Source organism: Hipposideros armiger, unplaced genomic scaffold (genome assembly GCF_001890085.2).
Source record: "Hipposideros armiger isolate ML-2016 unplaced genomic scaffold, ASM189008v1 scaffold_64, whole genome shotgun sequence".
NCBI lineage: Eukaryota > Metazoa > Chordata > Mammalia > Chiroptera > Hipposideridae > Hipposideros > Hipposideros armiger.
In genome coordinates, this window is record NW_017731414.1 from 2,202,232 (window position 1) to 2,228,313 (window position 26,082).

The following is a 26,082-nucleotide window of genomic DNA, read 5'->3' on the forward strand; positions in this document are numbered from 1 at the left end:
AAGGTTGGGTTCCTCTACATTTATTGCAACTGCTAAATGATTAACAACATTCACAACTTCATAGATTTAAAAAAAAAAACACCCAAAAACTTCCATTTTGTAACATCACAAATGTCTTCTAGGTTTTACCAAAGACCAAAAACACTAAAATTCTCTATCTGATTCCAGACAGTAAGCACCCAAAGTGGTGAGTTAGTACTTTCCGGATGCCTGTCGTCCTCACGGGGGAGACCCTGGAACTAGAATGACAGAAAAGATGCTGTGACTTTGACAAGGCCACATACCCGCACACGCGCTCGCACACTCCCTGCAGAGCGGTCTGGCCGAGACAGCACGGTGGCACAGAGGGCCAGCACACTGGGTCCCGGCCGGCAGCTGGCCCAGGGCGCACTGCCAATACTTTGCCCCGGCGTCCGCAACGCCTCAGTGCTGACTCCACAGAAGAAGCATCACTTGAGTGCCCAGAGGACTTTCCAGGCTCAAGAAGTAGCTGTTTCCTTTAACATTTGGCAAAGGCTCACTGTCAGCTGAAAGCGGGATGTCCCCAGGAGGAGGAGTGTCAGGAGGCTATAGGAACAGGGAATTCCCTGGGAATTCCTAAAGCATTTTGCTTGTGAATAAAAGCCGAGAAAGCCAAGAATGAACACACTAGGACAGAGTGAATTCAACAGTCAGAGAGAATATGACAGAGCTGTGCTCGAGAGAAAGAGAAAAGGTGCATGTCTCGCCCACAGGCGCTCTGACAGGCCACAGGGACCAAGGCCCTGTTCTCAGAGTTCCATCCCGTGGCCCAACCCATGGCCAACATGGAAGGCTGATGGAAGGATTAGGAAAGAGAGGAGCAGAAGATGAGCTTCCACAGCCGTGGTTCCCCAAACCACACCACCCCTGCAGGCGGGTTCACCTCTACTGAAGGACAACCATCATTGCCACGGCCATAAAGATCTGCCAGCTGCCAAAGCAACAGAAGTGACCAGAAATAGGCAGAGATCTGGGGGCAACACCCAACATTAAGAGAGGCGGCACCAGGCAGGCGAGATGCTACAGTGAATGACAGGACAGACAAGACAGACCAGAGGAGCTGGGACCACAGCTGGGAGGTCTGTGCTCTGAGACAGCAAGGTTTTAATAGCCAATAAAAGCAGCTGACACAGCAACTCACTGCTGTACTATCAGTAGGACCAAGTTTTCCAGATTTTAGCACACATTTAAAACTTCAACACTGCTGCTTTAGGAGGAAGGGTTGAGATTCCCACAGCCTGAGAATTTCGCATGTAGTTGCAAAGCGCTGGGAGAAACTGGAAGGGGGTGGCAATCATACGCCTTGAATGGCAAACAGCTGCAGAGCCCACCCCATGAACATCCTTGCTGTTCTGTATAAGAGCCCTAAAAAACCCAATTCTTTCCACTGCCACACATGCAAAAAATGAAGAGTCTCGAAGAACTTACCCCACTCCATTGTAGGAGATTCCATTATATGGTTTAAAAAGAAAAATCAGACTGTGGCTTTCTTTGTGGATTCTAAAGAGATCTTTAGATCTGGGGAAAGTTTCATCAGTGTAGTGACTACTCCCCACTGAATACAGCTCTATTATACTGTTGCTAAGAGGTGAGACTCCATAAAATAATATGTTCGTGGAATCAAGTATCTCCACTTGTTCAAAGAGCTTCAGCGCTCCCACTGACAGGCTGTGGTGCCAGAGCACAGATTACATCCTGTTTAAATTCTGGAAACAAGAAGACACAATTGGTCATCATTTTAGCATCAAGTCTGCTAACAGGGCACTTCTGGGGAGCAACATGCTCTGGATGGGAAAACAGACAGGAGCTGGTTCCCAAGCCCCTGGTGCTGCCCGGGCAGCACCACCTTCCGAGAAGGAACCAGGAAAGACGAGGGCGCTTGCTGCCCAAAGCACCTGGAAGAGGAGGAAAGGCAAAAGCAGACTGGAAATGGTGCATTTTTTTTTCTTTAAGAAAAGCCAGCAGAACCTCCACACCAGCAATTGCAGATACATTTGCTTCTCGTGTACACACCAAACCAACTTGGGAACTGGCTCCACGGTGGATCCGGGACAGAGGTGGCGTTTTTAGGGTAATTGCTGCTTCAGGGCTTATCTTTCTCACCAATGGTTTTCATCTATTCAAGGAGAGAATGATTTTGTTCAAAACCAAGTTGGAAATTACGGGTGGGGAGGGCAACTAAAAAGAGGAGAAGATGAAGACATTGGCAGGCCCAAGGCCCTTCAGAAGGAAGAGGATTTGAAGACCCTCAGAGAGGGAAACAAAGTGACCATACTCTGCGGCCAGCTTCCAGGATGCCCTTACACTTATGGGACACAAAGCCACTCCTGGGGCAGCCTGGGAGCCCTGCACCGAGGCCCCGCAGGCAGGCCCCATGCAGCTGTGCTCAGGGAGCATGGGACTCACTCCTGTAGCCGAACCTGGAAGGTGAGAAGGGGAACACATCACATCCAAAAACTCCCTTTTGTTTCCCTCACAGAATTTTCAGATTTTTTTGTGTGGAACTTTGATGTTTGGTTTTGGGGATATGGGGAATACTGACTTTCTGGAGGAAATGCTGCTGCTGTCAGAATGCTGGCTTAGGCAGGGTGCCTGATGCGACAGCTTGTGCACGTACCTATTTGTTGGCCCGTTTGTGTCTGTACATCTGCATCATCCTCTGACGGAACACGTCGAACGTGTCTTCCTTGTGCTCCTGCCCGTCAGCACCCAGCCCCTCCCCTTCTGAGGCCGTTCCCCTAGAGAGCAAAGTGGAGAGTTAGCCACACCCACACCCAGATCTGGCCTCCATGAGACTGGAAATGGCTTAGGCAGTCAGAGTGGACAGAAGTATGTGGGACATATGATAGTGACGGCGGAGAGGGAAAGTGTAGATGCAATCTGTACAGCAAACAGGGGTATCTGCCTATGTGGGTGCTCAGGAGCCCAATTACAGCAGTAAGCCCCCCCCCCCATAGGTGCTAAGCTCAGTTGTAAGTGAAACGTTTGCTGTGGCCATTAATGGGCTTAACCAATTCTGGGCTGGGTCCCACTTGGCAGGCCTGCATATGGGTTCCCAGGAAAGGGAAAATGGTTCTTGGTATAACTACCCAGAATCACCACTCAGCTTTTATAATAATAAATGTGGCCAAAATGCCAGAGGACAAGGAGCCATTTAAAAAATCTGCACAAGCAGAGCAAGTAGCCGGGTGAACATTTGCCTATGGAAATGTCTGCTTCTCATCTCATCTGAAGACTCCCCTTGCTAAAAAAATAACTGCCAACGTCAAACCATTTCAATGTGAGGGGAACCAAGAATTAGGCTGCAGGTCAAAGGACTTAGGACCAGAATCCCGAAGAAAGCCTCTTTCCCAGGTACATGCACTCCCCCACCCCCACCCCGAGCTCCTGCTGCGTACATGCCAACAGGCTCCCTGATGCCCTTCCCACAGGAGCCCAGGCCGTGGCCCTCTTTCCAGCCCATCTTCTGCAGCATCTGGAACCCCAGGTTCTTGTCAGTCAGCTTTTGCTGGGCGAAGTCAAAGTCCTTGGGTTTCTGAGGAAAGAGCAGAGTGCGACATGTGGGCTGCAGCAGCAAAGCGCCCGGAGTGAGGGTCCCCAGCATGGTCTAGCACTGACATCCCCCCCATGCCTCTCTGACTCCCCAGACACTCACGACTGAGCCATGGTCTCCTACCTTGTTCTCATCCTAGAAGGGACAAAACAACCTAGAGGGGCACTGAGAGTTCAGCGACAAGAAGTGAAGTACGGCCTGAGATGTGAAGCAGCGTGTGTGTGCATGAGTTACTGAAAGCAGCTGGGGTAGCTGGGAGGTAAGGGTACCAGGAGCCTTGGCAGGATGGTGGGCCGAAGTCCATCTGAAGGACATTTAAGGAGGCACACAGGGACTCAGGGAAGGAGGAGCTTGCTGTTGGCTGGGGCAGGAAGAGAGGACTAACAGCAGTGCAGAAGAGACGTGTGCAGGCTGAAGAACAGGGGGAAGCCAGGGGAACTATGGGCAGGAGTTGCAGTCCTGGGGGACCCCCCACCATCAGAAGTGACCTGGAGAACAGAGGAGGTGGAACCTGCCACTGAGGTGACAAGGGGGTGTCTAGCATGCCCTTCCAGGCCCAGAGAAGAACAGCTAGGACAAAGGGAGGGTGGGGGAGGCAGGGCAAAGGCTGGCCAAGAGTCCCCAAACAGCAGGCCCACCCCATTGCAGCAAAGTGCTCGGTGGGAGCAATGGAAGGAAAAGGGGTCAGCTCGGCCTGGACAGGTCTTGTAAGCTTTCAATCTGTGTCTAAGAATCATTCTGTCTGGTCTCTTTGGGTTGAGGTGTACACAGAGAACTTCAGGCAAGGCCTCCTCCCTTCCTACAGTCACCCCAAGGAGACCCGCGTATCGGGTTAACATGCATTTCGTTTAATCCTCAAGGTATTTTCTACCTGCAGGGTAGGTGTTACTGCCCCATTTTACCGATGTACAGATGGAGGCTCAGGGGTTACATGCCAAGATTAGGTGGCCAGCCTGAACCTGAACTCGGCTGACCCCTCACCGGGTACCTGGGTGCTGGCTCAGCTTAAAACCCAATGCACCAGCAGGACCACCAGTTCCAGGCACAGGAAGGCCCTTCCTCCTGCTGTAGTTGGGGTCACAGTGATGCTTCATCTGGCTGCTGAGACTGGTGCTGCACTCAGAACGGGTCTGACTCCTTGGGGGCCGCTGCTCATCTCCCTGACTTCTAGGGACCTATGATGTCTTCACGTATCCCAGGTGACTTTGCCTGACCATCTGGAATTAACCCCCATCTCCTTCTGGTGACCTGCTCCCCACAGGAGCACCCTGCTTCAGCCACTGGCAGCTCCATCCCCGTAACTGCCTAGGCCGACAACCCTGGGGTCTCCCTGGACTCTTGGCTTTCGCTGTTCCACATCTAATCCATCTGCGAGTCCCACCGGGTCCACCTTCACCCCTCCTATCCCTGGCTCTGCCTGGCCCCCATCCTACAGGTTGCTCTCAACACACCAACCACAGTGGCCACATCTTTTGTCTAAACCCCACCACCGGTCCCTGAGGGCCTTCCCCAAAGAAGAGTCATAGTGTTGACATCTGTCTACAGGCCTGAGTGACCTGGGTCCTCACTACCTCTACTGGGTACTCACCTCCCCATTTTCAATCACTTCACTTGGGCCCAAAAAGCTCCCTGCCTACCCTGGTGCCTCTCCAGAGCCCTCCCTAGATGACTGAACAAATGTCACCTCTCAGGGAGACTTTCCCTGGTTTTCCTGCTCACATGGAATCCCTGGCCCCACCTTATTCCCTGTGCTCCGATGACCTGCTTCTTGGTACCCACAGCACCGCCCCACGACCCAGTCCCGCACATTTCGGCCCTGCTTGCTGCTGCCCCAGGGTGGGATGTGGGGCCCGGAGCATAGGAGGTGCCAACCAGTGAATCTGAATGCCTCGAGGGCTAAGACATTATCAAGTTTATCTCTCCATTCCATTGCACATATCAAGCCCCAACTATCTGTTATGGACTACCCTCCTGTGCTTTTGCACAAAGCTAAATAGTTTTCAGAAGTCCCGGCAAATGTGCTTTGTACATTAACACCCAATCTGAAGTATGAGTACAGCTCAATCACCAGCCACAGTGTCCTTTGAGACTCTGACAAATTCCAACTGACTATGTGACATGTGAGGACTCGCAAATGGTCACACTCACCTTCTTTTTGGATATGGGACGACCCCGAGGCCTGTCGTAGGCAATGCGAACTGGTTCGTGAACTGGAAGACAAAAGAAACATATGTACACACCTATATAAGCTTTCTCCAGATTACTGAGAAATAAAATGAGGGTGCCGCGGTTTGGGCCAATAGCCCCACTCCTGACAGAAGGTAGTTACAACCTGCACAAGGCCAGCAGCTTGGCCTGGCTCCTCTCAGGAACTTCAGGACCCCAGAACACACAGGCTGAATGTGTGGGCTCAACTGAGGGCTCCCTGCTATGAGAGAATTTCCTTAAACATAAGGTGCCTACGTTTATGACGAAGGACCTGATTCATGGATTGTGCTCCATGACCGCAGGAATACACTTTGCTTCACATAAGAACTATATGCAACACTGTGCCCTCCAGTGTCTCTGCGACTATTCCCCTGATAAAGAATTAAAGTCCACACAGAACTTTCCAGCAAAAACAATCATGCTTCTTATACAAAACTCCGAATCACATTATTATTATTATTTTTCACAAAGGGGTTTTGTCTCATCAACCACTCATTAAAGAACTGAGAGCTTCCAAAATAAGATATCACTTCCCCCCACAAAGGACAAAGTTAAGCATTCTGATATGTTACTACCATCTGCAGTAAGTTCTGAAGGACGTAGAGTTTGGTAGAACAGTTAGCAATCCGTTGCAATGCCAAAGTTTCCAAACACAAACAACGGATTGTACTGTTAGTGGGAAACTATATCGACACTGCTAGGTGTGAATGTGACAGTGTCAATAACATAGAAAACATAGGTGACACATGACGGGACAATGTTCACTGCCACCATTTCACACGCAGGTACTGCAACATCAGCTCCACACTCTAAGCACAGCCTAGGCCTGGCTGTGCAGACACCTGGCTGAGCAGGAGCAATGAGGAGTAACCTGGGCCACGACCAGCTCATCAAAAGGCCACACACGATACAATTCCACTTAACAAGTCTAGAAAAGGCAAAACCACAAAGCCAGAAAACAGTCAGTGATTGCTGGGGGCTGGGGAGGGGAGGGGACTGCAGAGGGACACTGAATTTCTGGGGACGGGCTCCAGCTCCACTGTACTGGTGGGTTCATGGCTATACACATTTGCCAAAACTCCTCGAACTGTCTACTTGAAAGGGATGCATTTTATGATTGGTAAGTTGTACTTCAAGAACCTTGAGCCTCCCCACAGGAGGGGTGATGGCCTCCATGGAGCACAAGGCTCCCGCTAACAGCTGTCCAAGACCCGCCCAGTCCCGAGTCCTCCTGCTGCATCCTCACTATAAGCAGATGTCACTACCCCAGGCCTTCCTTGACTGAGAAGGCTGCACATTCCCCAAGGCCATGGGCAGGAAATGGCTGAGATGACCTGTCCTCTCCATGGCCAGGGTTCCCCTGCTGGAATCCGAGCAATAATGGAAACCTGAGGAGCATGTGGGGCACTAGAAGCCACAGACTACATAGCAGCATCTCCTTAAGAGTATCAACATTAGACCGACTAGAAACATGAGTTTCATATGAACACTTGGAGTGGTGTGCAAACCTCTAGGACTGTTTTAGGTTAAAAATACAAGACCAAAGAACCCCATATTGAGTGGAGCCTGGGAGGATTTGGGAGGTAACGTCCAGGTTGGTGGTGGAATCAGATATGAGAAGGATGACAGGGGCCAGTTGGTTATCTTGTGGCTGAGCCTGGGCTAAGGGCCAGTAAATTCTTCAAAAACAGTCAGGCAATGTCTCTACCTATCTCTACAACCAAGCACCACTAACTCCTCCTTAGGTGCTAAAGAGTGTGGGACATGGGACGATATGGGATGGAACTAGAGACTATTATGTTAAGTGAAATAAGTCAGTCGGAGAAAGACAAATACCATATGATTTCACTTATATGTGGAATCTAAAAAACTGAATGAACGAGGAAAGTAAACAGAAGTGGTCTCAGAGATATAGAGGAACAACTGATGGCTGTTAGTTGGGAGGGGGTGGGGATGAGGGAGAAGGGGAAGGGGTTAGACAGCATAAATATGCAACTACAATATTGCCACAGGGACATGAAAGACAGTTCGAGGAATATAATTAATAATGTTGTAAATATTTTGTAGGGTGTCAGGTGGTCACGTCTTACATCATGGATGGGGAAGAGGCTTGATCACTGCACTATTCACCTGAAGCTGATGTTGTATAATATTGTATGTCAACTATAAGTGAATATATATATATATATGGTCATGGGACATGGAGTATAGTGTGGGAGTGGAGTCAAGGGAATTGCAATAGATATGTATGATATTGGGGGGAAGTGGGGCGGCAGATTGGGGGAGGGGGGCTGTCACTGCGAGGGGTAAAAAGTATAACTATTGCACTGTGTTGTACAGCTGAAACTAATTCTAAAAAATGTGCATTTCATAATAAAAATAATAATAAAAAAAAAAGAGTGTGGGACACTGCACCAATGGCAGGCACTCACCTTTGGGCTCCTGGATGAGACACAACCTCTTGGGAGCTGGAATCATGCCGACCTTCAGTGACTTGCTGCTGACCCTCTTCCGGGGGAAGCAGGCTCCCAAGGAGGCCTGTGACAGGGCAGGCGTGTCAGCTGGGCCATCTTCAGCTGCCTCGCTCGGGAGGCCATCAGCAGGGGGGCTGTCCTCAGAGCCCTCAGACTTGGCAGCCCCTCCAGCCCTCCTGGAGGGCCCTCCAGAAGCGGAGGCTTCCTCGCCCCCCTCCTCATCCTCATCCTCCTCGTCCTCGTCGTCGTCCTCCTCCTCAGGCATCACCTCTAGGCTTTCCAGCTCAGCCTCCTGCTGAGGGGCCTCATCCTCAAACTCTCCTTCCCCTTCCACAGGCTCTAGGGTGCTCTCACCGGCATGGAGGTTCAGCGGAGATGATGTAAAACAAATGGATGGGCAGAGTTCAAATACTTTCTTTCGATAGAATTTGAAAGCTGCGCTATTTTGGTCATGGAGAAACCTGGATAAAGATGACATACACTGGTTAACCAGAGGGTCCTCTGAGTATTCTTATTTGCTGAACTCTCCGAATGGACTTGACAATACTGGGGGTGGGACAAAGGAGCGAAACTGACCTCTTTCTACCAGCTATGGCTGATGGTGCAGTGTCCCAGCGAGAAAGTTTGAGGAGCCAGAATGTGAGGCCTAATTGCTTTTTGGGGAAGGAAGGTGGAGGAACAAGGTTATGGGGATGACCAGGGAACGTGCTGGAATGAGCTCCAATACTGTAGCCCAGGGATCCAACCAGGCCTCACTCATTCCTTTCCAGTGACATCAATGGCCTTTATGGGCCTCTGAGTGCTCCCTGTGACTCTCAGGTCCGTCTCACACTCCCAGGTACGAGATGGAGGAAGTGTATCACCTGCAGCACCTCCTGCCTCACGTCCTGCAGAAAAGTTGCATAAATATGGTGGTGATAAAGGCTCTCTGTGCCTCTGAGTCTGAGGGCCACCTTGACTCGTAGCCACAGCCAGAGGCTGTGGCTGGTGTAGAAAACCAAAACACACCCAAAGACACAAAATACATTTGGACCAAAGGAAAGATGGCTCTTGTACTTGAACAGGACAACTCGACCTCATGAAGATGTGAATTCTCCTCTAGTTAAGGTCGAAAACTATCCCAATAAAAGCATCATTTGTTTCTGGATCTGGACAAGATGATTTTAAAGTTCATAAAGAAAAATGAACATTCAAGAACACCTGGGAAAACTCTGCTCAAGACCCACAAGATATAACAAGGTATGTGAAGTCTCTATAGTTAAAACGGCATGGTACTGGTCCACGGACAGATGGACAGAAAAACCAAGATAAAGGCCACAAAGGCCACACAGCATCTGATGAAGGTGGCTTCTGAAACCACTGTGAAAAAAAGCCTTTCCAAAAAATGGTGTTGGGACCATTTGTTGAATATTTAAATTGGATCCATGCTGCACCCTCTGCTCCCAGGTAACCCAACACAGATCGGGGGGATCTAAATGCAAAAAACAAACCATACAAGTTCTGGAAGAAAAGTATGTAAATGTCTTTACAACCTGAGTGTGGGGAGATTCTTTCTAACTATGACTCAGTATACAGGTGCAATAGAAGAAAAAATTGTGAAATCTGTCTTCATGAAACACTTCTGCATTGCAGAACATCCCATACGCAAAATAAAAGATAAACGTCAAAATAAGAAGGAAATATATACAACTATACAGATTAAGAGCTCTTAAAAATCAAGAAAGAAAAAGCCAAAAAAGGGCCGGCCGAGTGGCACGATGGTTAAGAACTCGCTTGGGATGCCAGAGGGCCCCAGTTCGGATCCCACATATGAGGGCCAGTGACACTGCCCTCTACAGCTAAGATGCTGAACAACGGCTCAACCTGGAGCTGGGCTGCTGTGAGTCGCCGGTGACGGCGTGGGCTGCAGTCCCTGTGGCAGTGGGTTGCCATGGGCTACCGTGTGTAGCCAGCAGCCAGCGTGAGCGGCCAGCAGCCACAGTGAGCGGCCGTCCAGAAGCCGGCGACTGATCTGCCTCACCCGGGAAGAGCGCAATGATGGTGCCAACTTGGGCCAGTGAAGCAACATCCTCCACAACTAGACTGAAGAACAAAACGACAGCAACTTGTCTGTCCCCCTTCCCCCAATTCCCCAGCACTGTTCCCATCCCCCCAATTCACCAATAAAAATCTTTAAAAAAAAAAAAAAAAAGAAAAAGCCAAAAAAGCCCAATAGAGGAAAGGGTTAAGAACGTCTACCTTCCAAAAGATCCAGCTAGAACGAGAAGACAAGTTATAGACCGGGAGAAAACGTCTGCAAATCATCTGATGAAGGACTTGTATCAAGAATATATAATGAACTCTCAAAATTCATTGCTAATAAACAACCCAATCAAAAAACGGACCAAAAATTTGGACAGACACTTCACTAAAGAAATATGGAAAGCACATAAGCACACTGGAAGATGCTCAGCACCATCAGTCCTCAGAGAAACGAGAACCATAGTGGGATACCCCTTCTCCTTCTCCACACTGGGACATTAAAAAAAGATGGATACTAGTAAGTGCTGGGACTCTATCCAGGCTGCTGAAAATGCATAACAGTGTAGCCACTTGGAAAGGCAGTTTGGCACTTTTCTCAAAAGTTAAATGTGGACCCACCATGGGAGCCAGCCTTTCCCCTTCTAGATATTTATCCAAGAGAAATAAAAGCAGGTGTCCACAGAAGTCCTTGTACACAAATGCTCACAGCAGCTTCATCTATAAAATTCCCCAAATGAATACACCTCACATGCTGTTGGCAGGTGAATGGATTAAGTAACTGTGGTCCAGCCATACAGTGGTCCCACTTCTCTGAGCTCACCTTTTTTTTTTTTAAATTGGGGAATTGGGGGGATGGGAACAGTGCTGGGGAATTGGGGGAAGGGGAACAGACAAGTTGCTGTCGTTTTTTTTTGTTCTTTAGTCTAGTTGTGGAGGACGTTGCTTCACTGGCCCAAGTTGGCACCATCATTACGCTCTTCCTGGGTGAGGTAGGTCGGTCACCGGCTTCTGGACGGCCGCTCACTGTGGCTGCTGGCTACATACAGTAGCCCATGGCAACCCACTGCCACAGGGGCTGCAGCCTACACCGTCGCCGGCGACTCACGGCAGCCCAGCTCCAGGTTGAGCTGTTGTTCAGCATCTTATGAACTCACCTTTTATAATTTTTAGTTTATAACCATGAAAATTCTATACTTATTTCAAAAATTAAATAAAAGATGGGGGGGAAGCCCTTAAACTAATTTTTCTGCAGAAACAAATGAACCTAACTGTGCATCAAACTGATGACACAGCCATGCACACAAAATGAATCAACTCAAGCGACTACTGAGCACATCAGAGGTATAATTCCTCCAAGGAAAAAAACACACAAAGGTATCTTGGCATTTACCAAATAGGCATGCTGCCATGTGTAGTCAGTTTCAAACTATTTTATGAGAACTGGGGGACAGAATGTATCACCCCACTTGATATTGCTGCGGGATCCAGGGCTCTCGCTGTAGGTAAGGAGGGGACAGCGAGCATGTTCTGAGGAACACTGCTCAGAAAAAGCAGCAGAGTGAGGATAACCCCCAGCCCTGGCGGTGCCAAGTGCTCAGGATGATGCAGTTCTCTTGCAAACTTTAGTTTTCATGCGGGGAAAAAAGGATTGATGAAACAATCCCGGCTGTCGGCACTGAGTTGTTCCCCTTGCCTGGCCCTGCCAGGGTGAGGTTCCACACGCCATGGGCAGGCCCACTCTGTGGCCTGCCGATGGCAGTCCCTGAGGTCACCAAGCCTGTAAAAGCAGAACCAGGCTGAGTGCCTACAAGGCCATCAGTGCTCCAGGCAGCTGGTCTCGGTCTCCCAGGAAGCAGAAGGCCCTCCAGTGAAGTGCCACTCAAGGTCCCAAACAAACTAGAGGATCACGCTCAGTCACCACTGGTTTTCACACATGCTCAAAGAAATGTGAAGTTTTTTTTTTTTGTGTGTGTGTGTGTGTGTGTTTTTTTAAGATTTTTATTGGGGAATTGGGGGAAGGGAACAGTGTTGGGGAATTGGGGAAGGGGACCAGCCAAGTTGTTGTTCTTCAATCTTCATTGTGGAGGGTGCCAGTCGCCATCTGGCTGCCCATCGGCAGCTCATGGCCTCTAAGCTCAAGGTGCCGTGTTCAATCTTAGTTGCAGGTGGACGTAGCCACTGTCCCATGTGGGAGTCAAACCTGGCAGCCTTGTTGTTAAGAGCACACGCTCTTATCCACTGAGCCATCTGGGCGGCAGCTCAGCTCAAGGTGCCAAGTTTAGTCTTAGTTGTGGGTGGGCATAGCCCACCATCGAACAGGCAATCTTGTTGTTACACCAGCTGAGCCATCCTGCCACCTGTTGGCAGCTCAGCAGCAGCTCAGCTCGGGCGCAGTGTCACTGGCCCATGTGGGAATCGAACTGGTGGCCCTGTTGCTCAGAGCTTGCATTCTTAAGCCAACTCTTAACCAACTGAGCCACTTGGTCAGCCTTCCAGAAATGTGAAGATTTTACCTGTATTCTTTATTAGACTAAAGCACGACTCTGCAGCACGTTGGGAGCAAGGCGAGGGACCAGAGCCCCAGCAGGCTGTGGGATACAGTGTGCACAGCTCGCAAACCCACTTGCTCCTCATATACTCCCCAATCACTCTGAGGGGAGCCCAGCAGGGTTATAGCTCAGTAACAAGAACACTGAAGGAGGAGAACCTGCTCCCCAGAGGCAGAGCTGCCTCCGAGTCTGAGGAAAGGGAGCGTAATGGTGACCCTCCCGACACAAGAGCACCAGGCCGGCACTGCATGGAAACGCTTGTGGCCCACACCTGGACCACGGACCACTATTATTCCACGAGCAGTGAGTTCTCACCAGACCTACAGTAGCCAGTGTGACCAGGGAGCAGTGCTCCCCTCTTCCTCAAGCTCTTAGGCGAGGGAGTGCCCCACCCTGCCCAGGATCTGCCTCTGCTCAGGTTCTGGGGACACTGTCCCTCTGCCCAGGGAGCTATCTCCCCTCCCTTGGAGAACTCCCACTGGGCCTTAGGTTCCAGCTTAAACAGCCCTCTAGAAAGCTTTTCCCAATCCCCCAAATGAGGCAGTTCTCTCCCAACCCCCATACCCCAGAACAGATGCTTTTCCCTCATGGCCCTGACTCAGCAGAAGTGAAGTCATGACTTCTCCCAGTGTGACCCCCAGGGCAAGAGTATGTATGCCAAAACACCCTGTGGGCTCTCAGGACACCTGTGGGGCAAACAATTCAAATCAGAAGCGGGTGATGGGTACGTACCACAGGTCAGGGTTGTCGGCGCTGTTTTCTATGCTGAACTGTTCAATCTCTGGTCCCACCTGAGCAACAAATTTGGCCAGTTTCTCTGCAGTCTCCATTGTCTTTGTGTCAACTACAAAATAAAGCAACTGTCATCCGTAGGTTCTGAGCTGCCATTTCCTGTGTGGACACGATGGGGCTGTGGAGATTGATTACAAAGACGGCCCCCTAGTGTCCCCTCCTGAAGCCTCGCCCTTTGCCATGTGACTGCAGCTCTGTCCAGCAGAGGTGCACTCCCTTCTCTCCTGAACTGGGGTTGGCCCCAGGACACCTTCTGGCCAATGGATATGGCGGAAGCGCTGAGCCCAGGGCTCAGAAGCCTCGAGCACCTCCACTGCCTCTCCCAGAGACTTGATACCAACCTTAGGTGAACCAATCCCAGCTCGCTGCTGGGGGGATGACAGGGACATCACCTCAACCAGCTCCAGACAACCAGCTGCTGCTTATAAACACATGCGCAGGCTCACCCAGGCTTAGTTCCTATATGAAGCCACAGTTTTAGAGCTGCTCGTTCCATAGTAACAGCTAGAAAGTACAGCAGCTGTGTAGATTTGCACCTCTATGTTCCTACCTAGTGCTAAGTGGGAAGCAACAGGGGGCAGGCCTATTGCAGAGGAAGAAAGTAACAGCCAGGAGAAACAGAAGGGGCTAAGTTGGTAACTTCAGGAGAAACTGTAGGTCAGCTAACCCTGAGTGGGGACACAAGAGACTTGGGGAGAGGAGGAAGAATGAGAACAGAGCAGCACTACGGAATATAAAGAGGGCAAGAACAGAGAGAAATTGATCAAGCTCAAAGCCCCAGGCTCAGGCACATGGTAGTCAGTAGTAATACCTTGCGGGGAGGCAGTCCCTGGGCAGCAACCTGTGTTAGCTGCACCCTCAGGTCAGGAGGAAGGGTGCAATAGGACTCTCCAGCTGCCCCCTCAAGGAAGCAAGAGGTGAGAAAGCACCTCCTTATGCACCCATCCTAGCTAGGTCCCTGTTGCCACTGCTCACTGCTCAGACCACCGAGGCTACCCCCACCCCCTCCCCGCTTTGCAGAGACCCCTGGAGATTGGAGAGTCAGGGCTGGGGCCCAGAGCAGAGGGACAGGGGTGAGCACACACCTTCAGCAGATAGGCAGGGAGAGGAGCTCTGAGGGGCTTCGGATTTGTCCACTCCTGCTGGCTTGGGGGACGGGCCTGTGGATTCTGGGCTGAGGTCCTGAGAAGAGGGTCTGGCTGGGTCTGGTGGCCAGTCCTTGGCAGCATCACTCCCATCTGGCTGGGGCAGCTTTCCCTGCAAGGAGCCTGGAGCCTGCCGGCTATGGTGTTTCAGTCTGGTGCCTGAGGAGAGGAGGGTCTGGGTCCCGGTGGTTGCTCTCCTCACCTTCCAGCCCTGGAGCCCTTGAGCTCGGAGCAGTCCCCGCCGCCGCCCTGGGAGGAGCCTCTTCTTGAGGCTCCGGACTGCCTGGGCGTACAGCATGGCCCGGACTGCACACTCTGCTGCCACTGGCTTCTGATCTGCTCCTGGTGAGGTCTGGCTCATCCGCTGCACTTCTGCCAGTTTCAGCTTGTAATATTTATACTCCAGACTACTGTCATCAGACAAAAACCTAGATAAAAAAACAGGTGCAGTGGGACATTGCTAAAACACAAGCATGACCAAATCACTGCTGCAAATACAATTCTGTATTTCTATGAGACAGCTTCTCTGCTATCCAAGGCTCCACCTGGCCTCCACCAAGGATCCTGAACTGGACCCAGGTCACCCATCCTGGCCCAGAATGACCACAGGGCAACGAGGAGCTTTGAGCACTGGTAGATTCCTCCTCCATTTCCATCATCAGCAACCATGAAGGAGCTCATAGCTCCTGGTGGCCTCACAACACAAACCAGTCACCTTGGAGTCACAGAAGCATTCTGCTACCAGCACACAACAAGCATGCTCCTAGGTGTCATTTTCAGAAGTGACACCCTTCAAATGGCAGGCTCTCAGTGACCTTTCAACTGCATCACATTCTGTATAAGCAAGTATTGCATTTATGATGAAAACTTTGATTTTAAAAAGTTGTTCTATTCATGTGAAGAGGCAATAAGGCAAAAGGAAGACAGTTTAACAAATAGTAGCAATAGATGACAAACAGCTGCTGTGACATAGCCCTCATCTTACACCCACTCTGCATGCACATCTCAGCTCATCCTTAAACCAGCACAGCAGAGACGCAGAGCTCCAAGCTGGGAGAGGGAAGGCCACATGGCAGGTCTGCGCCAGGGCTGGTGCTTGAACCCAAGGGAAGCTGACCCTCTCTCATGTTCTTCCCACTGGCCGACACCACTGCTCAAAATAAACACCTCACTCTCTGCTCTGGACACCATCAGAGTGACACAAATGTTACTATGTGCTCTACGGGAAGGATTGGGAGGGCCGACATTTAAAGACCCACCAGTAAGCAGGGTCCTCCTTGAGAAGAGCTCTCTCTTTAGGAGACAGGCTGCCTTCAACGACACGTGTGACCAGCTGGTCGATGGTGTCCACCACCTTGTGATCTGCTCGCTGGGGGATGGCTGGAACACATAGAAAAGCTTTGCTGAGAAACAAACTGGACCACGTGGGGCCTTGGAAGACCAGGTCAGAGTCAGGGGCTTAGGATGGAGCCTAGGCAGGCACCAGAAACCAAAATCCTCATTCATGAGAGGCCAGCATTGAAAAGAGCAAAGTGGCATGTTATTCGAAAAACCAATATGCAAAATATCCTCCCAAAAGCTGTAACAGCATAAGCACCAGGACAGAAACAGTCACAGGCTTACAATGACTGTATAGAGCACTGTATGCATATGTTCTACAGAAGGAAATGGTATGTAGCAACTCCGTACCACTTCTCGTGTGTCACCTAACTCGAATGTTCACAATATTAGAAGAAAATATAAAAATATAAAATGTATTTAGGTATAAAATATGTAAAAAGTTTATCTAGGTTGTGATTCCTAATAGGAATAAGGGAAGAAAAAAATACATAAATATGAGCACATACAAAAAAAAATAGAAGGAAATATATCAGAAAATTAAAAGACATTATGTAGGGTGGTAGATTTAACAGGATTTCATTTTCTTTGTGCTTTATCTACAAAACATATACGTGTTCTGTAATCAGAAAACATAAATTTACAAAGAAAAATTTCCCAATTAAAGAAGTCAATGGTTCCAAGGTAGGTGTTCACAGAAAATATTTGCTGGATGAAAAGAAAGCATTTTTTAAAGTATGAATTTCCTCCAATGTGGTTATAATTTACATTGCCACCAGCAACAAAGAAGAGCATCTGTGTCATTAAATAATAAGATTGTTTAGCTTTCTAATATTTGCTCGTTTTAATAGCACAGAATGGTCTATTTAATACAAAATGCTCACTTATTCAATAGAAACCACCCCTGAACTGGAGAGGTTTTCCAGTTTGTTGTGGAGTAATTGCACTATCCTGTCCTTGCCTTTGTCTGAAGCGTAGCTTTGAGCTTATTTTAAACACCAGTGGGAGCTTTTTATACAGGACAAGTCGATCTTTCAATTGTCATGTTATTGCAAGTATTTCCCTTTTGAAATTGCTTTCTTTTTTGTTCTTGGCTCTCATTTTACAGAACTGCTAATTTTACATGATTTTTCAAAAGACAGAAGGTTTCAGAGAGAAACACAATCTGTGGGTCACTGCAACCATCTCTAAAGAAGGTGAGCATGGCAAGGGCCAAAAAGTGGGTCCCAGCAATCCTTCCCCTGAGACTGTATCCTCTAAAGGAGGATTTAAAAATAAAAATTAAAAATAATAATAATAATCAACAAATTTAACCAAAGGTCTCATCCCAGCATTTCTAACAGTAACGGAAACATGGGTGGGGGCCGTGCTGGCACCATCCACCCACTGTCCAGATAGCCAAGGCTTGTAGGCGCCAATTACAAGGGAACCCAGTTCTGCCTGGCCTCAGAAGCCTCTAATAAAAGGCAGCACGAGTCCAACATCAAGGGAAAGGGGAGGTCATTTATGTTAGGTCATATCATGATGCAGCAAATGCTGTAGAAACACAGAAAAGGGCCTTTGACAGTCCTGTAAAAGGACAGGCAATAGTGTTTTCAGTACAGTAAGCCTGCAATAGCAGGCCCGTGTGCCTAGCAGTACCACTAGGGGATGGTGGTGGGCAGCTTTAGGTTGAGGGGGACATTTTCCTCAAGTATCATTGTTATACCGACTTTCTGCTCCATCAGTTTGGGGGGTGTGTGTGGAGGAGGCGGCTCACTTCAGCCCTGAGTCCCCTCCTGGAAAACTCCCTCTCTGGAAGTAGGTGTGGCCACCCCTCTGTAGTGGGACCTACTAGTGTCCGTGCAGTTGGGTCTCTACCAGGGTGTAGAGTGAAGAGATTCAGGGACAAATGTGACTTCCTCACTGGGCTGGGGCAATGGAAATGGAAAACCACATCAGGAGGAAAGAGGACATGGCCCCTACATATGCTCACGGGCCCTAGGATGTTTGGGCTGTGAGAGCAGCCATATTGGGAGCTAAGCGGGAGGGAAAAGGGACACCAAACATCCAGTCATGTCTGTTACCTCCTTCTTGGCCTGCACCCTTCCCTGTAAGCTGACTGTTAACTGCAGATTACCAAATCTACCTAAGTGATTTGTCGACTTTTAGCCAGTCTAGAAAAGTGAGCAGGTGCCTCCGCCACCTGGATAGACCTGGCTGAGCCCTGTCTGTCCCTCAATACAGCTCAAACACTGCCTCCCTTTGGCTTCCCCAACTCTCCAGGCTGGGCTAGGCTGGGATCTTTCCTACTTTTCCCTTAATCCCATCACAGGAGGGACTACTTTTTGTTGATTTCATCACCTCAGGAGCGTGGGGCTCTTCAGAGACAGGGCCCAGTGTTTACTTTTCCTTTTAGGAATACTTCAGAGGGGACCCTGAAGGACTTCTTAACCTTGCCTGCAGGATGGTACAAACCCCCCAGGAAATGCAAGAAAAATTGTATACAAATATACGTGTATTTTTCCTGGCAAGGGCTGCAGCTTTTCATCAGATTCCAAGGAGCCTATAACCCAGAAATGTCTAAGGACTTCGACAGCAGACAGAAGATTTGTCAGATATGCTTATGGAATGAATGGTAGACACTGACCAATGTGAGTTTTCTGCTAACATTGATTTGTTTCCAGTTGGCTAAAGAGCTTCGATGTAAAAACCTCAAAGAGAATAGAAGACATTACAAGAAAACATGAAAAACCAATCACAACAAATAAAAACGTTTGCTGCTTTCCTTACCATCACTCAGACCACTTGAAGCCTTGGCCTGAATTTCAGGTTTGGTAGGAGGAACCATTTTCTCCTCATCTTGAGTTGGCTCGGATTCAGCTCTCTTGACCTGAAGTGGACACCCACTGCTGACCAGCCAGGCTTTCAGGTGATCAATGTACTCCCTCCCAAATAGAGTGGAGTCTTCAAAGTTTGGAAATGCAGCAGGAGAGGGAGCTATATCTTGGAGGCCGACAGCTTCTAAGATTTTTTCTTGACGGAAGGAAGAGGCCAAGGAGAATGTCTGTCCCAAAAGGGCCAAAGACTTCCGGCAGAGAGAATTGGTGGTCTCCAGGGCAAGAGCCAAGTCTAGGGGGTTACTGAGGGTTTTCATTTTGACACTCAGCTCATAGGCATTGCAGGCCATGAGCAGAGGTGTGACACTCTTCAGAAGCCGGTCTTGAAGCCTCATTATATACTTGTCAAAGGGCTTTATGATTTCAAAAAAGCAATTTTTGGTCTTCACAGCACCTTTGTCTAAAAGCATATTTAAAAACTCATTATCGACTCTGGGTGTTTTCAATGCAGAGTGCTTTAAAAATTTGATAGTAAAAAAGCAAAAATCTCTGTGCTCTGGTTTTAAGGAGCATTTGAATGAGGCGAGCATTTTAGCACAGGTTTCAGTTTCAAGTTCAAAGAGAGTCTGGAAAAGCTGGGAAAATTTAACATCATCTTTTATGGTGTGGAATCCTGCCCATTTGATTATTTCTATCCCAAATCTTGAAAATACATCAGACTTATCTATGATGTCAAAGCTCATCTTTCTTCTGGGGAGGCGAATGTCCTTCAGATTGAGCCCCAGAGGGATCTTATGAGTAGGGAATTGGATCTCTTCCATCCCTGGGTTTGTCCCTAGGGTCACATCAGAACTTGGGGTGGTTTTCTGGATTTGGTTGGTGCCCTGAGTTTTGGGAGTAATACGATTTATAGTGGGTACTTTTTTTGTGCTCACACTTCTCAGTGTGACAAGTTTCCCGACCTCCCCTTTAGGTGTGAGCAGGCCCGGAGTCTCCCCCTTTCCTAGGAGGGCACCCTCCTGGTCAACTATGTTTAGACCTCGGCCTCTGCCCTGGACTTGGCTGCTGCCTCGGAGCACAGAGTCTGCCTCCCCTGGACGGTTCACGTCGTAATCCCGACTCTCTTTCTCCAAACACTCTTTCTCAATCAGTCTGGAGGAGCCAAAGTCCCCCAGTAGTGCAGAAGGACCAAAATTATATTCCTGTGACCAAGACAATTCTTGAGAAACTGGGTGGCCAAAGTCTTGTTCCCAAGAGCCACGGAGTGTAAATTTCCAGTCCGGAGAACGGAAATGTCCCAATTTCCGGTGGCCAAAGACCTGGTCTCGTGAGTCAGGGTGGGAAAATTCCAGATCTCGGCCACACTCTTTGCGAAAGTAGTTGTCTTCGCTTACAGAAGGGTTGCTTGATCTGAAAGAAGGCCCCGGAAACACATCACCTCTCAGGGCTTCTCTCCCAGCATCTCGAGAGTGACCTACGGATCCACCCAGAGTGTATCTACTGTCACTGTGAATGTCATCATACATTTCTGCTCTGACTCTTGGGACTGTCCTTAGAAGATCTGAAATAAACAATCCAAAAGGAAACACAAAGGTTCTTTAGACCAGAGGCTGCAAATGGACGGTCCACAGACCACAAATTTTCTTGAGGTAACAAAGTATGTATTGGTCCTCCCCCACAAATTTTCTTAAGGTAACAAAGTATGTATTGGTGTTATTAAGTAGTAATAATGTTATTATGTATTAAGTCTCTAGATAAAGATACCAAGATTTAGATTTCTGTACATACATATAATATGTACACGAGTCTTTTAGACTCAGGGAAGGGTGTCTGGTCCTCAAATAACCTGGACTTTTTTTTTTTTTTTTAAAGATTTTATTGGGGAATTGGGGGAGAACAGTGTTGATGAATTGGGGAAGGGGACCAGCCAAGTTGTTGTTCTTCAATCTTCATTGTGGAGGGTGCCAGTCGCCACCTGGCTGCCCGTTGACAGCTCGTGTCCTCTAAGCTCAAGGTGCCGTGTTCAATCTTAGTTGCGGGTAAGCGTAGCCACTGTCCCATGCGGGAGTCGAACCCAGCAGCCTTGTTGTTAAGAGCCCACGCTCTTATCCACTGAGCCATCTGGGTGGCAGCTCAGCTCAAGGTGCCGAGTTCAGTCTTAGTTGTGGGTGGGCATAGCCCACCATCGAACAGGCAATCTTGTTGTTACACCAGCCGAGCCATCCTGCCACCTGTTGGCAGCTCAGCCAACAGCTCAGCTCGGGCACAGCATCACTGGCCCATGTGGGAATCAAACCAGTGGTCTTGTTGCTCAGAGCTCACGTTCTTAAGCCAACTCTTAACCAACTGAGCCACTCGGCTGGCCCAACCTGGACTTCTTTGCTGTGACTGGAACACTAGTATACTTCTACCTCTATCACACAGCACACAGGTTTTCTGGCAGTTACCTGCCCTTCTTGCCTTCTAATAGGAGCTGTTGGCACACACTGACACTGAGGCAGGAGCCACGTCTGACACTGCACCCACCACAGCTGGCCAGGCCCCAGCCGAGCTTCTGACCCAAAGCTGGCTGATACTCGCTCTCAGAAAGGTCCACTGAAAAAAGACTGAAGCAGACAAGAGGGAAGGCACAAGCTAATCAAGCCATTAAGAGAGTCCACAATGGGAACTAAATAGTGTGCTTGTCTTCCTCTTTGTGGAAATGAGAAAAATACGAACCTATATTTGCATGTGCTTATTCATGAATAAAGAAACTCTGTAAGAAGCTAGGAACATAAGTGAACTATGGGCCTCAGGGAGACTGTACAGAGTGCCTTTCTAACTTTCTGCTTTGAATCAGAATCTATTACCTAGTCAAAAAGTCAAATGAAAAGGAAGCGAGATGCCAGGAGGTACTAATGGGGCAAGAGGCCACAGGAAGCTAAATCTTTGTATAAATCCAAGTTTATTCACTCAGCAGTACTTACTGAGCACCTACTGTGTGTGGGCACTTCTCTAGGCAAGGAAGTTACAGCAGGGAAAGGAGACAGCAAAGTCCCTGCTCTCCTGGACTTGTCACTTGAGGGAGTCAACAATAAACAAAAATCCATCAGGTATAAGGAAGTGCCAATAAGAAATATCAAGCAGGCGGGAACTTGAGAGGAAATGCCATCTTTAGATAGGTTGGTCGATGAGGGCCTTTCTGACAATATACTGAGCAGCAGAGGCCTGGCGTGAGGGGCCATACAGTTATGGAGGAAGCCTTCTAGGCAGAGGGAGCATGAAGACAAAGTCCCTAGGTGGGACCAGCAGGGGAGGAATGTGCCAGAAGTGAACAGAGGGAACGGGGGAAAAAGTGGTAAGAAGGTGGCTCCTAAACTCTGCTGCCACATTGAAGTCTGGGAAGATACCCCCCCCACCAACCCCGCATCCTGATTTAATTCATCAGCATGGGTCATCAGGTTTTTTAGAAGGGCCCCAGATGATTCTAATGTGCAGCGAATTTCGGGAAATACTATGACAGGGGATGTAAACATAAGAGGGGGTACAGATCAAGTCAGGACCGCAGTGGGATACTGGCGTCTTCTCTGAGCGAGCTGGAAAGCCACCTAAGGGTTCAGAGCAGAGGGCTGACCTCATTGGCTACTGTGCAGGAACAGAACATGAGTGGACGTGGATGTTCCAGGAGGAGTCCACTGAGATGATCCAGGTACTGATGGTGTGGCGAGGGCAGTAGCTATACAGGTAGAGTAGGGGATGGTTTCTGCATGACAGGGTTTTCTGATGCCCTGTAAACCAAGGCATCGGAAAAGTGGAGTAGAGCAGAGACACAGAGAAAGGCCAACCAATGGACCATGCAGCTCTGTGACAAAGAGATGGTTCCAGAACTATCTAGCATCCTGCTTGGTTTCTAGTCCTCCCCCACAAATTTTCTTGAGGTAACAAAGTATGTATTGGTGTTATTAAGTATTAATAATGTTATTATGTATTAAGTCTCTAGATAAAGATACCAAGATTTAGATCTCTGTATATACATATATATGTACACATGATGTGTATCTCTGCATGTATATACATGAACACATAAATACATCACTAAAAGAATTAAAGGATGCACAGACTACCACCAACATGGTTACCTCTGAGGGTTAAGGAGGCAGCTAAGAGGACTTTTACATTTTACTCTTAACTATTTCTTAATTCTTCCAATCTTTTATAACAGCTACGTTTTTGTGTCCTATTCATGTAATTTCTGAACACTTAGAATCAGAAGACGGCCTCTAAGCCTTGGTTTCTATAGGTCCAAAGCATGTAATAAGAGTTATTCCTACCTGAAGCACTTAACACTTACTCAACCAACACTGAGAAACCCTCTTCCATGTGGAGGCTGGCTTTAGGGGCTGGTGCATCAGTGAGCAGCACAGGCCTGGGAGGAGGCCAGAAGGAAGAGCACAGCCCACAGTAGAGGAATGAGTGCACAGCATACTTTTCTGGGGCCGGTAAGGGCAACCAAATCAACCTCAAGGTCCGCTGAGGCTTCCTGGGGGAAGGCACCTGTATGCTGGGTCTTAATGCCTGAGGGAATTAACCAGGCAGAGCTGGGATTCAAAGTGCAGACGATGGTACAGTCTCACTGAACATGAAGCCCAAAGCAGGGAGTAAGGATTGGAAGCCTCATGTGTGGTAGTGAGGGACCTCCATGTTGTCCTACAATCTGTGTAGGCACCATTTTTGATTCTGCTGGCATGGTGTTTCAATATTTTCCAAAGGGAAATGTTTCCAGGCAAGGGCTACTCTCAGCAACTCCAGAGCTCCCCACCCTCCATCCCCTCCTGTCTTGCACACACCACTGTTACCTTGCTGCTCCTGCCCTTGTCTGAGGATGTAACCCCAAAGTAGTGAGTCCAAGAGTCCAAGCAGGACCTTGGCTCAGCAAGGTTGGCATTAACAGATCTGCGGTGAGAGCAGATTTGAGGGGAATGACACCAGAAGTGGAGATTATTGCAAGAATCCAGGACAGAACTGATGAGTTTAAACCTGGGCAGCGGTGGTGGGGATGGAGCAGGGAGACTGATTAAAAAACCCTTCTTTATGTGGGGAAGGGTATCTGGGGAGAAGCTCCAGGTAATGACAATACCTTGTTCTGCATAATGACTTAACATGTAGACCCAGAGAAAACTTCATCTCCCCTCAACAAATAAAGAATGCAGGATCAAAGGAGTTGCACAGTTTGCCCAAGGCACTGAAATCCTCCTGTCCCAACCCTAAATGCCCGATCACCCAATTCCCCAAATCAAGCACTTTAATTTACCTTGAGCTTTAAACTGCAGAGCTTCCCCTGCAGCCTCACTGCTGGGGTCCACGTGATATCGGTTAGCTTTTTCTTGTAACACAGCATCAAAACTCTCCTGTGCAATTCGCCTTGCTGCCATGTTTCTCTGACCTAGTGAGAGGAGGGGAAAAAAGACACTAGGAATGACAACTAATGCTCACAGAGCCTGCTCTCTATTTCACCTAATCCTGAAAGTAACCAGGCAGTAATCCGTAATCCTGCATGGTACTTCGAGGAAGGTAGGATTATTTTAAGGGGCCTCTGCCCTCACGAAGCTCACAGGTGTTGGCTGAGGAGCAAAACGAGCATGGTGATCTTGGACAAGTTATTTTGCTTCTCTGAGCCCATTTTCTCAGAATCCCTTAAAAGAAGCTGTATGAAAGCAATCCCTATCTCCGGGCATCGCTGGAGGACTGCATGAAGCAACACACATAACTGAACATGATGGTATAAGGGAGTGGGAGCATAAGCATTGCACATAGTAGTATGGAAAGATGTGATCCTTCACATTTCCCACCCAGGGCCAAGAGGCTCTGAGAACCAACTTCCCCTCTGAGAGAAGCCTCTCAAGTGAGGGGAAGAATCCCTGACTAGTGAGAGTTGTAGGGAAGGAACGCCCATCATCTCCTTTACTTCTTGCAACAACCCAGTTATGCGTGTCCTGTTATAAATGACAATAAACAGAAGAGGAAATGGGGAAATGGGAGCCTCAGGCTAAGTGGCCCCCTCCCCCAAGATCAGCCAGCCTGGACTGGAATCTGGCAAACAGGGCACTGGTAGTGAGGACAAAGACCTGAAGATTAAGTAAAAAGACTGAGGAAGAAGCAACACTGAGGAATCCAGTAGTGGCCTGTCCTTAACCACGGAGATATTCCTTCCAACTTGAAATCTGCAACCTAATATCCAAACCAGCTCCTGCCTTATAACCATCACCCCCTTTCCCATCCTTCAGCCCTTTTCCTAGGATGCCTCTTGTTCTCTGCTGGCGAAGAGCTGGGTTTCCAGGCCAGGGCGCCCCGGGACCAAATCAAGCGACCTAACCTTTCTGTGCCTCCGTTTCCCCATCTATGGGATGGGCAGCTAATGGTGGGGATGAACCCGTTGAAAATGGCAAAGGGCCCAATACAGCGCCGGGCCGCGGTGACCGCCTCACGAGGGGCCGCTCTGGGCTGGGGTCGAATGAATGAGCGAGGGAATGAATGAAATCCTTGGGATGCGGCCCGCCTGCTCCCGGCCTCCGAGGACGAAGAAAAGGGGGGTGTTGGGCCCGGAAGGCCGCGGATCGCCCCTCAGGTTTACATGGCCGGGGCGCGGCCGCCGCGGAGCCCGAAGGCCGAGTCCGCGGCTCAACCGCGGGGACGCGTGAGCCCTGGGCCCCCAGGGACCGAGTCCGAGTCCTCCACCCTGGGGCCCACCCACCGACGATGCTCGTGCTGGGGCCTCACCCCGAGCCCACTGCGCGCGGAGTCGCCCCCGCCGCCGTCTCGGACTTCTCAGCCGCCACCGCCGGGCGAGGCGGGGACATGCAAATTAGCCAACGGTCTCCGCAGCGCCGCGCAGGCGCAGGTCGCCGCCGAGCCCTAGTGCACAGGCGCAGGCAGCGGCCGCCGCACCCTCTTGCGCAGGCGCACTGCCGGCTCCTTCAGGGCTGACTATCTTGAGGAGAAAAATTTCCCTGTCTGGGGCGGCGGCAACAGAGAGTGGCCCGGAAAAAGCAGCATATACGCCGCCGCCGCGCAACTATTGGCCCTCTTGGCTTTACCTGCGCTTGTGATCACTCTTGGTCACGCAGGGAGCGGTTCGCCCAGCTGAGGGAGAGAGGCGAGGCGGCGCAAGCGCGCCTGCGCGCG

The 26,082-nt window shown here is 49.4% G+C and overlaps 1 protein-coding gene across 8 annotated transcripts; it reads right to left on the reverse strand.

The window, feature by feature from the left end:
- SUGP2 (SURP and G-patch domain containing 2) lies at positions 1-26,082 on the reverse strand. 8 transcript variants are annotated; one of them, XR_002123923.1, is made up of 11 exons: positions 25,678-25,755; positions 24,212-24,343; positions 18,875-20,482; positions 16,024-16,144; positions 14,705-15,192; positions 13,560-13,671; positions 8,215-8,717; positions 5,723-5,784; positions 3,420-3,556; positions 1,450-2,759; positions 1-239 (listed from the first exon to the last, which is right to left on the reverse strand). XR_002123923.1 is itself a non-coding variant. In XM_019641862.1 (11 exons), the coding sequence occupies exons 2-10, from the start codon at positions 24,330-24,332 to the stop codon at positions 2,639-2,641; spliced, it is 3,273 nt and encodes a 1,090-aa protein (XP_019497407.1). In that variant the 5' UTR covers positions 24,333-24,343; positions 25,678-25,755; the 3' UTR covers positions 1-239. The 8 variants fall into 8 exon arrangements, 7 of the variants coding, with proteins under 7 accessions (XP_019497407.1, XP_019497406.1, XP_019497405.1 ...); XM_019641862.1 differs by having other exon boundaries at positions 2,639-2,759; XM_019641861.1 differs by having other exon boundaries at positions 1-1,727; positions 2,639-2,759.